The 15,791-nt window shown below is 40.9% G+C and overlaps 1 protein-coding gene across 6 annotated transcripts in view; it reads right to left on the bottom strand.

The window, feature by feature from the left end:
* TTC3 (tetratricopeptide repeat domain 3) overlaps nucleotides 1-15,791 on the bottom strand; it is a 99,433-nt gene that overhangs the window by 53,419 nt on the left and 30,223 nt on the right. For 5 of the 6 annotated variants that reach the window (XM_070750405.1, XM_070750409.1, XM_070750410.1 and 2 more), the window contains 8 exons: nucleotides 14,264-14,318; nucleotides 10,422-10,584; nucleotides 7,899-7,947; nucleotides 6,441-6,549; nucleotides 5,717-5,774; nucleotides 2,857-2,914; nucleotides 2,346-2,421; nucleotides 279-416 (listed from right to left, as the gene is read on the bottom strand). In XM_070750405.1, coding sequence (XP_070606506.1) covers nucleotides 279-416; nucleotides 2,346-2,421; nucleotides 2,857-2,914; nucleotides 5,717-5,774; nucleotides 6,441-6,549; nucleotides 7,899-7,947; nucleotides 10,422-10,584; nucleotides 14,264-14,318 — 706 coding nt within the window. The remainder of the gene's footprint in view (nucleotides 1-278; nucleotides 417-2,345; nucleotides 2,422-2,856; nucleotides 2,915-5,716; nucleotides 5,775-6,440; nucleotides 6,550-7,898; nucleotides 7,948-10,421; nucleotides 10,585-14,263; nucleotides 14,319-15,791) is intronic. The other variant, XM_070750406.1, reaches the window with a different exon arrangement.

The following is a 15,791-nucleotide window of genomic DNA, read 5'->3' as shown; positions in this document are numbered from 1 at the left end:
AAATATAATTTGTTCCAAGTCTTTCTCCATCCAGCACATTTTGAAAAATATGTCGGTTTTACATATTCTTCCTATAGATAATTTGTTCATAGGCACAATTATTTTACTAATATGTAATGGTATTTTATGGCATCAACATAGAATATAATATAGAAAGTCATAAGCTTCTTTATAAATATACTCTTTTAATAGAATTTTGGGGAAAGTATATGTAATGTATTTCATTAAGAAGTAAACATTACTGTACTGTAAGCATATTATAGAATCATTACTGTTACCTGTAGTTGAGACGGATCTACCATATTTAAAGATAATGAAAATGATTGTTCAGCACTGTGAAAGCATTGATCCATTAAAGATGTGGATCCATTTTTCATATATGTCTTTAACATTTCTAATGAAAATGGTACATCCTCCTACAAAATCCAAAACAAGGATAGCTGTTTTTATTGTATCAACAATTCTTTGTAGTCTGATTAAGAAAAATCCTCTAGGAAACTTACAATATGTCCTAGACAAGCAATAACCCTTCAGAAGAATTTCAACTGCATTAGAGTTATACTGCATAAGAAAGAATAGAAATTATAGCCTAATAATATAAACAGGTTTGGGCATTGATCACTTCTAGTCAAATGTGATGCCACTAGTGCCATAGTACATACACCACCTATCCATGGCTTCACTGACTGTCCCAAATTGGAAGGGGGGGAGGTGTGTCACAAAAATACACAAACTAATAAAGTTTCTACATTTATGGATCATCCCAGGAAAATTATTTACTTATTTAATTTCAATTTAGGGGTTTTGTTGCTTTAATGACATATATTCACAAGATAAAATGGTCCTAACCCCTAGTTGGTGGCGCTCCAGCTCCAGTGGTCCTTGGAAGAAGCCGATTATCTAGGCCCTCAGCAGTCAGGATTCAGGCCCAGCTACAGCACGGAAACTGCTCTGGTCGCGTTGATGGATGATCTCTGGCGGGCCCGGGGCAGGGGTTTATCCTCTGTTCTGGTGTTCTCGACCTCTCAGCGGCTTTCGATACCATCAACCATGGTATCCTTCTGCACCGGCTGGAGGGGTTGGGAGTGGGAGGCACTGTTCTTCAGTGGTTCTCCTCCTACCTCTCCGGTCGGTCGCAGTCGGTCTTAGTGGGGGGTCAGAGGTCGACTCCGAGGTCTCTCCCTTGTTGAGTGCCTCAGGGGTCAGTCCTCTCCCCCCTCCTATTTAATATCTACATGAAACCGCTGGGCGACATCATCCAAGGGCATGGGGTGAAGTATCACCAGTACATAGATGATACTCAGTGGTACATCTCCACCCCATGTCCAGTCAACCAAGCAGTGGATGTGATGTGCCGGTGCCTGGAGGCTGTTGGGGTCTGGATGGGTGTCAACAGACTCAAACTCAACCCTGATAAGACAGAGTGGCTGTGGGTTTTGCCTCCCAGGGACAATCCCATCTGTCCATCCATCACCCTAGGGGGGAATCATTGACCCCCTCAGAGAGAGTTCGCAACTTGGGCGTCCTCCTCGATCCACAGCTCACATTAGAGAAACATTTTTCAGCTGTGTCGAGGGGGGCGTTTGCCCAGGTTAGCCTGGTGCACCAGTTGCGGCCCTATTTGGACCGGGAGTCATTGCTCACAGTCACTCATGCCTTCATCACCTCGAGGCTCGACTACTGTAACGCTCTCTACATGGGGCTACCTTTGAAAAGTGTTCGGAAACTTCAGATCGTGCAGAATGCAGCTATATCTTACAGGTCTACAAGACTGTTCTACTCAAATTTATTGCAGGCTAGTATAAAGACTCTTCAAATATAAAATAGATGTAAGTGAAGTTGCCATTAAGCCCACATGACCACTTTGCTCAATGATCACAATTATTCCAGCTCTTCCAGTTGCAGTCGTTGAGCAAAATGGTCAGGTAGGCCTCTAGTTTAATGACTTCACTCAATGACTAAGATGTTGGTCTTATGTCTTTAAGTTGAGGACTGACTGTATTTACCTACATCTATTTTATATTCTAATAACCTTTATATTAAAAGAACATGCTTTGTTTCTGCAAACTGAAGAAAATTTCCACCCCACCCTACAATGCAGGAAATCTAAACATTAGCAGTTTAATGATTCTCAAGATTATTGTACACCTCTGTACAAATATTTCATCAATTTAATAATCATATATTCTATCCAGCATGTTTTTAATAATCAGTAAATTCATATCCTTGCCATTATATATATTTATTTATTTATTACATTTAGATTTGTATGCTGCCCAACTCCTTATGGACTCTGGGCAGCATATTTCCATATTTAAAAAATAATGTATTATTTATTCTATTACCTGTTGGTCATTTCCACATTGTAAGTTATATTTCTCTACAACTTTTTTAGAATCAGTTTTCAAATTCAGTTGTTCTCTGCAATTAAAACAATTTAAGAATTATAGTCTTGGTTAAGAATTTGATTTTCATTCTCATCTCTGAAAAGCGTACAATATTTGTGTTTTTATTAAAAATGCAAGAAATACGCTTTTACTTGAGACAATTGCATATTGTATGGAAGTTTGAAAATGCACTTCAAAAATATAAATGTATCTGTAAATTTCTAAAGCAGCTAACATTAAAAGATTAACATTAAAAGATAATACTGATTTAATGTTAATTGTAGACACTTCTACAAAATTTCATTCTCCTTATCTGAATAACATTTACATACTCATAGCTTGGCTTCATTTTTTAAAAAAAGGATAAGCAACTTTAATAAACAAATTAAAATAATAAGTAAGTTCTATGTGCCATTACAGCAGTATTGCTACATCTCCTCTGACTAGATAATAGAAAAAGAACATTTACTTCAGCTTTTCAGAATCATCCATTTGGTTTCTTTTCTTTTCTGGATTTTCACTTTCTTCTATTAATAATAGAGGAAAGAAATGCATATTGTTATTATTTTAAAAAGATCTGCATATTTAAGATCACATTTTCAACTATTATTCCCAAGAATATAAGGACCAATATAGAAATATGTGTCTAAAGAAACTAAGCACATAGATACTAAAGAGACTGAAGACCCAAACCTAAAAGTAAAAAGAGTTAAAACAAGGATGCAAACAGCAGCAGAAGCAAATAAGTAAATAACTAGAAAAGGATTACCGGTATATAAAAAGTAGCGGGAAATACAAAAAGAAACTAAACTCATATCATTAAACATCAAGGGATTAAATAATGCACAAAAAAGAAGGAAAATATTTTAGAAATTAGTCAAAAAGCAGAAATAATAAAGTCTAAAGAAATAAAGGCTGACCCTAAAGGAGGATACATAATAGTAGAGATAGAAATTGGAGGAGAAAAAAATATTGTTATATGCATCCAATAAAAAACAAAAAAGTTTTATCAACAGATACATAAGAAGTTACTAACAATTAATTATAAAAATATATGTCTAATAGGAGATTACAATGGTATAATTAACCCCAAGAAAGATTACACAGCTGGGGAAAAAGGGAAAGCAAAAAACCCCTACATTACCAAATACATTCAATGATATGATAGAAGAGTTAAATTTGACAGAGGTATGGCGACTACTACACCCTAAAAGTAAACAATATACATTCCACATCAATCCTTGTCCAGAATAGATATGATCTGAATAAGCAAAGAATATACAATCGGTCAAAATAGCCCCAAATACATGGGCAGACCACAATCCTCTAATAGTAGTATGGAGAAGAAAGAAGAGGAGAACAAGGAGATCGACTCTAAATACAAAATTACTGCAAGGAGAAGAATATATACGAACAATAACCAAAGAAATAAATTTATTTATGAAAGAGAATAAGAAGCAACCAACCACCATACAAAATTTATGGGACATACTAAAAGCATATATAAGGGGAATAACGATTGCCTACACAGCAAAGAAAAATAAAGATAAATGGCAAGACTACAATAAAAAATTAAGGGATATCAAGCAGTTAGAATATAAGTTCCAAAAAGAACCAAAGAATGACAATACAGTGGTACCTCTACTTAAGAACGCCTCTACTTAAGAACTTTTCTAGATAAGAACCGGGTGTTCGATATTTTTTTGCCTCTTCTTAAGAACCATTTTCTACTTAAGAACCCAAGCCCGGAAAAAATTCCCAGGAAATCTGAGAGCGGCACGAAGGCCCGACCAGTTTCCTGCCATTCCCCCTTTAATCGGGCTTTTCTGGGCTGCCAGAGAAGCCTTTCAGTGGCGCTTAAGGAGGCTTTGGCAGTCCAGAGCGTTCAAATCATTTCCCTTTCTCTGGGTGCTTGGACAGGGAATAAACTTCTGCCAGCGCCCAGAGAAAAGAAATGCTCTGTTCGCTCTGGGCAGCCAAGGAGTCACCACCGCGAAGGAAAGGCGCTGGCTACAAAGCGAGCAAGCGAGAGGAGCCCTTCAGCATGGGAAGGAAGAGGCAGCAGGTAGCAGCAGCAGCAGCCAGTGAAGGGGAGGCAATGTATGGGAGGTGCGTGCTCCTTCTTGCCGCCTCAGAGTCCCTCTTTTTTTTTTTTAAGCCTTAAAGTTTTGGATTTTTTGATTCCCCTCACCTCACTTTCTTCCTTCGGCAGCGACTCCCCTCCTCCTCTTCTTCCTCCTCCTCCTCCCACCCAAATTCCAAGCTTTTATTTTTTGCACACATTATGGTAAAAATTGCTTCTTCTTAAGAACGTTTCTACTTAAGAACCTGGTCACGGAACAAATTCAGTTCTTAGGTAGAGGTACCAGTCTTTAATAAATTATTAAAGGAAGCCAGGCATAAACTAAATTTAAATGTAGGCACCTTGTTTCATATGTGGTGGACATGTCCACAATTGAGGGGCTATTGGGAAAAAGTACACAAATGGCTGCAAGAAATCACATAATGGAATTTATCCTGCAATATTTAATATTACATATTATAACCATGGCGAGAATAGCATATGCACAATATTGGAAGAATCATCAAATCCCACCGGAAAACATATTAATGGATAAAATATATAGGTGTGCTGAAATGGATAGGCTGACCATTGAACTCAAAGGACAAAATAACTCAGAATATTATGAAATATGGACTAAATGGTACAACTGGACTAAGAAAAAAAGGAAAGACTGTGAAACAATGTGAAACGAATGACGAAGATATAAGATTTTGTAAATAAATGAAATAATATATATTATCAAATTATAACAATATATTGATCTGTGTTAAAATATTGTGATATTTAAAAATCAAAACTAAGTACAGTGGCACTTCGACATACGAGTTTAAATTGTTCCAGACCCGAGCTTGTATGTCAATCAACGAATCTTGAACGAATGCCTTTAGACTTTGTTTTTCGCGCCGAGATAACCAGAAGCAAGGATTCTTGCGCCACCTAGTGGAAGCTCAGCTCGTATCCCGAATTTGAGCTCGGGTGTCGAACAGAAATTTCACTCGCGTCATGGCTCGTAACTTGGAATACTCGCATGTGGAGTAGCTCGTATCTAGAGGTACTACTGTACATAGAATCATCTAATCACATGGACAAGTAGAAATCTTAATGTTTCACATGAATATAATTGGTTTAAAACACAGTATTTAATACTGATCATATGCATTTACATCAACTGTTTAAAATCTTTCAATTTCACTAGTTATTTTATTACTAGGAGTCTCTCAATCTAAATACTGTATATATGATTTCAAAAAATGTATTAACTTACCTGCTGTAAAAGTTGATAAATTATCTATGTTTTCTTTAGTTTTTATATTTCCGACCATCTGATAATTGAAAAAAAAGGGGTTTTATATATTATGTACCAAGCACATCCAGACCAAAAGGAATTTAATCTAAGCATGAAACATTTTAATGTAGGTAGCTCTCAATTTACAAGAGTTCATTTAGTGACCATTCAAAGTTTCAATGGCACTGAAAAAAGTGATTTATAACTGTTTTTTACATGACCATTCTAGCATCCCCATGGTCATAGGAACAAAATTGAGGTGCATGGCAAATGACTCATATTTATGAAAATTGCAACATCACAGGGTCATGTGATCATCTTTTGCAACTTTCTTACAAGTAAAGTCAATGAGTGGGGAAGCCAGATTCACTTAACAACCATGTTACTAGCTTAACAACTGCACTGGTGAGCTTAAGAACTATGGCAAGAAAGGTCGTAAAATCAGGGCAAAATTCACAACAAATATTTCATTTACCAACTGAAATTTTGGGCTCAATTGTGGTCGTAAGTCAAGGACTACCTGTATTTTTATTTATTTTTGGAAGACATCTCTCAGAGTTAAAATGATCCATTGATCTGCATTCATATTTCTCATGACCAAGTAATCTTTTTGTAGAGCTCTCACTTTAGAGCTGAGTCACTCCTTCTCTATTCACAATATCAGCTTTATATTATTTCATTAATACATTGATTTATAACTTACATTTGTTTGCTTCTGCTGGCTAGGATGGTGATGAGAATCACATAGTTTTTTGTTTTGGTTGTGACATTTTTTTGATTCCTGGTTACCAACTGACACATACTCTGAAGAACTAATGGAATTAATCAAGCACAAATACATAAAATGAAAATAAATTTCAAATATTGTTAAGACAATTACCATCTATAAATATACAAGAGTATCCTTAAGTATGTTACCACCCAGAAGTACAACATAACTAATCTTCATTAATAAAATAAATAATATTCTAACAAAGAAGTAAGTGATTTTTTTGGGTTAACTGAGTTACATGTAAATAAAATATTGGATAATATTTATTAAAATGGGGTGTGCTAAGAAATTTTAAACCATGTAAATATTCATAGAAACATAAAAGGGATGTATTGTATGTTTATGGATTATGCAACTAAAGAAAAAATGAAAACATGTATTGATTCCACTGACTTTATTTATTCATTATTTATTTATTAATCTAATTTATATGCCACACAACTCCTCAAGCACTTTGTTATACAGAAATGAGAATTGGATAAATCAGGAGAAAAATAATAAATTAATTAAATGCAATGGTAAGAGATTACTTAAGAAGTATCTATGTGAAGAATGACTGCATACTGAGCGACATTATGAAATAAATACCACTATGAGGAATTACTGCTTATTTATTATTTATATCCTGTCTATATTATTTTTCACAAATAGGATGGTGAGCACACACAATACTCCTTCCTCGTCTTATTTATCCCACAAAAACCATGGGAAATGGGCCAAGCTGAGTGATTGGTCCTAGATTACCCAACTAGTTTTCATACCGTAGTTAAAGTGGGATTAGAATTTACAAACCATTAGGTCAAACTAGCTCATCTATATAGAGAGAATGTTTTAGGGTTAAATTAAAGAAGAAATATGTGAAGAATAGATGAATGGATCAAGAGGAAAAGATAGACAGGAAAAATCATGGCAGACTGGTGTTCATGACATCTACCAAAAACAGAGGACTGTATAAGGTTAAAGAACAAAAGTAATTTATCAATTGGTTTATGGACCTAGTGAAAGCAAGGATACTTCTCAAGAACAGAAAAGTATGGATATAGTAAATGGTGTGGGTGTAATATTAGATTTAGATTCTCTTTCTTTTATCTCTTCCTTTTAATTACTTTTGTCCACTAGTTATTGCTTTTTGACTATTGGTAAATATTGCTTGCCCAAAGTGGGTAAAATATACAAAGAATATATAAGTACACATATAGGTTAAATAGGGCCATTGATGTATGTGTTTTTAACACAAAAGGTGGCTTTGAACAAAATATGTAACAGTTGAGATTTACTGAGTAAAATTAATAATGTTATTTATTAAATTTGCCACCAATCTCATTTCAAACTACTTATTTCAAACTGTTATTATTAGGTTCTCAATTAGAAATGTTGAATTAAACTTACTTTTTCTGCAACAGTTGTTTCTTGAGTCTGTATTTATTTTGCTTTATACCTAGATGCATTTAAAAAAACTGAGTAACTCATAGCATACAGAACACATAATTATAATTTTATAATATATATATTTGTTTTCGTAGATTTTCACGGGTATATGTATGTAGATTGTTCTGAGTTCGGGTTTTGCCCCGTGTAATATTTTGAGTGTCTATGCGACGTTTCGGTGAAATCCCATTCACCATCATCAGGCTGAAGTAAGCTTCGTGCTGCTGTAGATATACAGTGGTACCTCAAGATACGAACCCCTCGTCTTACGAACAACTCGTGATACGAACCCGGGGTTCAGAAAAATTTTGCCTCTTCTTACGAACTTTTTTCGAGTTACGAACCGGCGTTCGGAGACTGCTGGGAAGCCGCGCGGCTGTTTTAAAAGGTGACAGCTGGGCGGCGGGGCTTCCCATAAGCCTCCCGAACGCCGGTTCGTAACTCGAACAAAGTTCGTAAGAAGAGGCAAAATTTTTCTGAACCCCGGGTTCGGTTCGGGAAGTTGCTGGGAAGCCCCCCAGCCCGGCTGCGACCTTTTAAAACAGCCGCGCGGCTTCCCAGCTGTCTCCCAAAGCCGAACGCGGAAGTTCGGCTTTGGTGTTCGGCTTTGGTGTTCGGCTTCGTGAGACAGCTGGGAAGCCGGGCGGCTGTTTTAAAAGGTCGCAGCCGGCCTGGGGGGCTTCACAGCACCCCCCTGAACCCGGGTTCGGGGTTCAGGGGGGTGCTGGGAAGCCCCCCAGTCCGGCTGTCACCTTTTAAAACAGCCGTGCGGCTTCCCAGTTGTCTCGAAGCCGAACGCCAAAGCTGAACTTCCGCGTTCGGCTTCGGGAGACAGCTGGGAAGCCGTGCGGCTGTTTTAAAAGGTCGCAGCCGGCGTGAGGGGCTTCCCAGCACCCCCCCGAACCCCGAACCCGGGTTCGGGGGGGTGCTGGGAAGCCCCCCAGGCCGGCTGTCACCTTTTAAAACAGCCGCGCGGCTTCCCAGCAGTCGCCGAAAGCCGTTTTTTTGCGGGGGGTTTTTGGGTTGCACGGATTGACTTTACATTGTTTCCTATGGGAAACAATGTTTCGTCTTATGAACCTTTCGTCTTACGAACCTCCTCCTTGCACCAATTAAGTTTGTATCATGAGGTATTACTGTAGTTCGTTTGCAACTGCCATTTGTTCCTTATAAATAGTGGTGGGGGTGGAGATTTGGTTTGAATGTAGCAAGTAGGTTGGGTGGCTGTGTTTTAATGATTTGATTGGCTGGTGGAATCACATTTAGTTGAAGGATTGACATGGTGATGATTATGATATGTTTTTTTGTTTAGGGCTGGTTTCCAAATTTCTGGTAGGCGGGATGTGTCATCACGTTTATTCATGCTGAGGGGGTGTTTTTCTATCTCTATGGCTTCCATGATTATTCTTTTATATACGTGTTCTGTTTTGGAAAGTAATTTAGTTTTTTCGAAGTCAATTTCATGTCCTGCTTTTTTAATGTGCTGGACAAGGGAGGAAGTTTTTTCTTCTTTTTTGACTGCATTTTTATGTTCTGCAATGCGTGCGTTTATTCTTTGATTAGTTTGTCCAATGTATGTGGCTGCACATGTTTTGCATGGTATTTCATAGATTCCTTGGTTTTCGAGATGGATTTTGTCTTTTCGGTTTCTTAGGATGTTTGATATTTTCTGGTTAGTGACAAATGAAGTTTTGATATTATGTTTGTGGAGAATTTTACAAATTTTGTCTGTGGTGCCTTTGATGTAAGGGAGGAGGGTGATGCCATTATCCTGTTCTTGGTCTTGATTTTTGGGGGATGTCTCTTTTTTTATTAGGTTTGTAATTGTTTTTCTTTCGAATCCATTAGAAATTAATACATCTTTGAGTTTGTTCAATTCAGTTTTTAAGTGCTCATGGTCAGCTAGGCGTTTGGTTCTGGTGATGAGAGTTTTGGCTACTGAGGTGATCTGTGCAGGGTGGTGGTGGGAGTGTGCATTTAAATAACGGTTGGTGTGGGTTTTCTTTTGGTAGATAGTGTGTCCTAGGGTGCCATTGGGTTTTTTATAGATTAGGACATCCAGAAAGGGAAGTTGATCATTGGCTTCTGTTTCCATAGTGAATTGTATTTTGGGGTGTAGTCTATTGAGCTGTGTGAGGAAATTGTCCAGTTTTTCTTTTCCATGTGGCCAAATTGGACAATTTCCTCACAAACAAATGGCAGTTGCAAACAAACTATATCTACAGCAGCACGAAGCTTACAACTTCAGCCTGATGATGGTGAATGTGATTTCACCGAAACGTCGCATAGACACTCAAAATATTACACGGGGCAAAACCTGAACTCAGAACAATCTACATACATACATACATACATACATACATACATACATACATAATAATATATATATTAATAACAAAATATTATATATATATATACACACACACACACATATATATATATAAATTGCAATGAAATTAATACTTTAAACAAAGATATGATTACTTCTAGCTTCTTCCATTTGCTTTTTAAGCTTCTCGTGTTGCTCAATAAGACTCTTCATTCCTTCAGGATTCTCTCTGCACAGGTCCTGACCTTTCTCATTGGCTTTCAATGCCTTTCTATGTTCACCCAAGAATGATAAAGCATCACAAAATCGATAATGTCCCTACAAAAAGTAGAAAAGGCTTAATAGCATTTTAAAATAGAAGGGTTCGTCATATATTTACATTTCTTGATTTGCTAGCTACTTCATATTGCAACCTAATTCTATGTCGCTAAGCACCAAAATAAATTATTATTATTATTATTATTTATTAGATTTGTATGCCACCCCTCTCAATATTATACAGGCATAAGCTTGAACTAGACTGCAGACTAAATGTTAACACTATTTCATTTAATAATAATAATAATAATAATAATAATAATAATTTATTAGATTTGTATGCCGCCCCTCTCCGAGTTGCTATTCTAATAAAAATACCCAAGTATTTTTATAGTTGTATTGATCTTAGAGTAAGCTATATAATACGTATCTATTATGACATTTTGTCATCTTTGTATTGGGGCAATTGGATCATTCAAGAATCTACCGTATTTTTAAAGTATAAGACACACCAAGGTATAAGATGCACCTTAGTTTTGGGGGAGGAAAATGGGGGGGGGAGATCTGTTTTCCAGATTTTCATCTGGATAGCGTCCTTAGTATGGTCTCCATCAGCACATTATTTTATCCCCTGGTTAGGGCTTTAAGAAAACCTTATTTGGAGAGAGTAACAATGAAAGAGCTTGCAAGCTAGTAAGAGCTGGGAACATTGTTAGCACCTGGAAATAAACATTCTGAGCAAGTATAACAATGAAAACAACTCTGCAAAGACAGAGTTTGGAAAACATTCTTCACAGAGAGTAACAATGAAAGAGCTTGCAAGCTAGTAAGAGCTGGGAACATTGTTAGCACCTGGAAATAAACATTCTGAGCAAGTAGAACAATGAAAACAACTCTGCAAAGACAGAGTTTGGAAAACATTCTTCACAGAGAGTAACAATGAAAGAGCTTGCAAGCTAGTAAGAGCTGGGAACATTGTTAGCACCTGGAAATAAACATTCTGAGCAAGTAGAACAATGAAAACAACTCTGCAAAGACAGAGTTTGGAAAACATTCTTCACAGAGAATAACAATGAAAGAGCTTGCAAGCTAGTAAGAGCTGGGAACATCGTTAGCACCTGGAAATAAACATTCTGAGCAAGTAGAACAATTAAAAAACCTCTGCAAAGACAGAGTTTGGAAAACATTCTTCACAGAGAGTAACAATGAAAGAGCTTGCAAGCTAGTAAGAGCTGAGAACATTGTTAGCACCTGGTTAGGGCAGGAAAAAAATCTTGGGGGGAAAAAAGTTACATTCAGAGTATAAGGCGCTCCCAAATTTTCAGCCTCTTTTAGGGAGGAAAAAGGTGTGTCTTATACAGTGATCCCTCGAGTATCGCGAGGGTTACGTTCCAAGACCCCTCGCGATACTCGATTTTTCGCGATATAGTGGTGCGGAAGTAAAAACACCATCTGCGCATGCGCGCCCTCGCGCATGTGCAGATGGTGTTTTTTACTTCCGCACTTGGGAAGACCCCCGCCCAACAGCTGAGGACCCGCCTGCCCGCCGCCGCACCGCTCGTGCCGCCGCTGCTGGCGCGAGCAACGCCGCTTCCCAGCTGAGTGGCGCGAGCAACGGCGTGGGTGGGCGAAGGGCGGGCGCGCGGACAAGGGGCGCACGAGCGGCGTGGCGGCCGAACAAACGGCGGCCGCACGAGCAACGCAAGCGGCGTGGCGGCCGGACAAATGGCGGCCGCGCCTGGCGGCAGCACGAGCAACACAAACGGCGTGGCGGCCGAACAAACGGCGGCCGCACGAGCAACGCAAGCGGCGTGGCGGCCGGACTAATGGCGGCCGCGCCTGGCGGCAGCACGACACACAAACAGCGTGGCGGCCGAACAAACGGCGGCCGCACGAGCAACGCAAGCGGCGTGGCGGCCGGACAAATGGTGGCCGCGCCTGGCGGCAGCACGAGCAACACGAACGGCGTGGCGGCCAAACAAACGGCGGCCGCACGAGCAACGCAAGCAGCGTGGCGGCCGGACAAACGGATTCTCCTCCGACCTGCCCTCACCTTAGCTTCCAGCTGATGCTTCGATCCTTGGAAGAGGCCAGAGCGCCTTTCTGCACCACACTCTGCGCTCGGGTTCCTTTCCGGAAGATGGAAGTTTCTCTCCTTCCATCCTTTCTAGCAATACAATACTCGATGGTTAAAACCATTTTAACCATCGAGTATTGTATTGCTAGAAAGGATGGAAAGAGAGAAACTTCCATCTTCCGGAAAGGAACCCGAGCGCAGAGTGTGGTGCAGAAAGGCGCTCTGGCCTCTTCCAAGGATCGAAGCATCAGCTGGAAGCTAAGGTGAGGGCAGGTCGGAGGAGAATCCGTTTGTCCGGCCGCCACGCCGCTTGCGTTGCTCGTGCGGCTGCCGTTTGTTCGGCCGCCACGCCGTTTGTGTTGCTCGTGCTGCCGCCAGGCGCGGCCGCCATTTGTCCGGCCGCCACGCCGCTTGCGTTGCTCGTGCGGCCGCCGTTTGTTCGGCCGCCACGCTGTTTGTGTTGCTCGTGCTGCCGCCAGGCGCGGCCGCCATTTGTCCGGCCGCCACGCCGCTTGCGTTGCTCGTGCGGCCGCCGTTTGTTCGGCCGCCACGCTGTTTGTGTTGCTCGTGCTGCCGCCAGGCGCGGCCGCCATTTGTCCGGCCGCCACGCCGCTTGCGTTGCTCGTGCGGCCGCCGTTTGTTCGGCCGCCACGCTGTTTGTGTTGCTCGTGCTGCCGCCAGGCGCGACCGCCATTTGTCCGGCCGCCACGCCGCTTGCGTTGCTCGTGCGGCCGCCGTTTGTTCGGCCGCCACGCCGCTCGTGCGCCCCTTGTCCGTGCGCCCGCCCTTCGCCCACCCACGCCGTTGCTCGCGCCACTCAGCTGGGAAGCGGCGTTGCTCGCGCCAGCAGCGGCGGCACGAGCGGCGCGGCGGCCGGACAAGCGGCGGGCAGGCGGGTCCTCAGCTGCTGGGCGGGGGTCTTCCCAAGTGTCCGGCCGCCATGCTGTTCGTGTTGCTCGTGCTGCCGCCAGGAGCGGCCGCCGTTTGTCCGGCCGCCACGCCGCTCGTGTGCCCAATGTCCGCGCGCCCGCCTTTCGCCCGCCCACGCCGTTGCTCGCGCCACTCAGCTGGGAAGCAACGCTGGGGTTTCCCCGCCGCCCACGCAAAGGGGAAACCCCGGCAAGAGGGGGAAGACCCAGGGAAGCCGCCCAGCAGCTGATCTGGCCAGGGGGAAGCAAACTCCACCATCTACGCATGCGTGGCCATAGGAAAAAAAAATGGCGCACATGCGCAGATGGTGTTGTTTACTTCCGGGTTGAAAAATCGCGATATAGCGTTTCGCGAAGATCGAGATCGCGAAACTCGAGGGATCACTGTACTCCAAAAAAGACAGTATATTAATATTCAAATTATAATTGCTTTTTATGCTAGTTTCTCAGGGCCTTTATTTTATAAAAATCTGCAGATAGACTACAAACTGTTTTAATGATATTATTAACGACATTTGCCTTGCCATTTCCAACCATCAGGAGACATAATAATTTAGTTTAATATTATATTTTGCCTGTCCTCATACTGCTGGAAATGGATTGCTTTCAAAACCCATAACTTCCAGAATTGACAGGATTAAATACAATGGGAACATCGTGATTATATTATTTTCATTTATAATCTCATACTTGAATAATTGCAAAATAAATTTATAAAATAAGTGCAACTAACCTTAGGCCAAGAGGGCTGCAAAATAATGGCTCTCTTCCCATCACACAAGGCATTCCTAAAGCAAATATATATATTTGGCACAAACAATTCAGTAAAAAGCTTTCATTCAAATTCAAAAGTTTTCAAACAAGATTGTAATAAACCTGAGAAAAAAATTATCATTTATGAAATCCATTTTGAGAACAGGGAAAGCCATTTTCATGACTGTAATAATTTTCTGTTCTTCTGGAATAGTCTAACTTCACTAAGAGAGAAGATGGCTCTGCCTTCTCAAACCAACCTTTGATTAACCAAAACGGCTTCATTCCTCTCATAGCATTTTTTATGGGAAAAGATACAGTAATACCTCGTCTTACAAACCCCTCGTTGTTGTACATACTCTTGATCAGTTGGAGGATGATGAAGATATTGAGGACTCATAGATTCAGATAGTGTTTATAAAGTAGTGAGGGGCCCGGGGTTACAGGTAGTAGAACAGGTGGGAGGCCAGCCACATGATGGGGCTATGAGTTCAGGATCTAATGAGGGAGAATTAGAGGCACGCTGGATTAATCCTAAATTCAGACAAATTCAGAAACGTAGAGAGCAAAGGTCTGGAAGAAGATATTAAGGAGATGAATGGGTTAAATAATTGAGTGAGGTAATTGGCACGTCATGGGACTAGTGAAGAAGGGTGGAGTTTCAACGTTGCCGAACAAAAAGATGTTGATTTTTTATGCCTCTCTCCAAGTAAGCCAAGTATTCTGTGTGATTAACTGTCCATCTGCTGTTTTTTAGTGATCATGCTTTTACGAAATAAATCTTGTCTAGCAGAGCAGGAGAAGGAATGTAAGGAATGCAATTAAGAGAGATAACAGAGCCAGGAGAGATACGCCAGTATGAAATGTGTGTATAGCCAGAAGAGAAAAGAATAAAATGGAGTTTCTTTGTTTATGAAATAATGTGTTTGATAAGTTATTTGTACTTGCTGAATTTCTGCCAGAAACCAGAACACTGTTCATACAAACTTTTCGAGATACAAACCCGGGGTTTAAGAATTTTTTGCCTCTTCTTCCAAACTATTTTCACCTTACAAACCCAAGCATCACAGCATCGCAAAAACACGGAAGTCTTCGAAACCCCACCTCCGGACTTCCATGTTTTTACGATGCTGCAATTTCGCTGAGGCTCCCCTCGCTGGGAAACCCCACCTCCGGACTTCCATTGCCAGTGAAGCACCCGTTTTTCCGCTGCTGGGATTCCCCTGCAGCATTACAAAAACACGGAAGTCCGGAGGTGAGGTTTCCTATGGAGGGGAGCCTCAGGGGAATCCCAGCAGTGCAAAAACGGGCGCTTTGGGCTTGTACGCATTAATCACTTTTCCACTGATTCCTATGGGAAACATTATTTCGTCTTACAAACTTTTCACCTTACAAATCTCTTCCCGGAACCAATTAAGTTCATAAGACGAGGTATCACTGTTGCTGTGAGCCGCCCCGAGTCTGCGGAGAAGGGCGGCATACAAATCTGATTAAACTTAAACTTAAAC

This window comes from Erythrolamprus reginae, chromosome 4, assembly GCF_031021105.1.
Source record: "Erythrolamprus reginae isolate rEryReg1 chromosome 4, rEryReg1.hap1, whole genome shotgun sequence".
Taxonomy (NCBI): domain Eukaryota; kingdom Metazoa; phylum Chordata; class Lepidosauria; order Squamata; family Dipsadidae; genus Erythrolamprus; species Erythrolamprus reginae.
The sequence above is the reverse complement of the archived record's forward strand: the minus strand, read 5'-3'. Positions and strand labels throughout refer to the sequence as shown.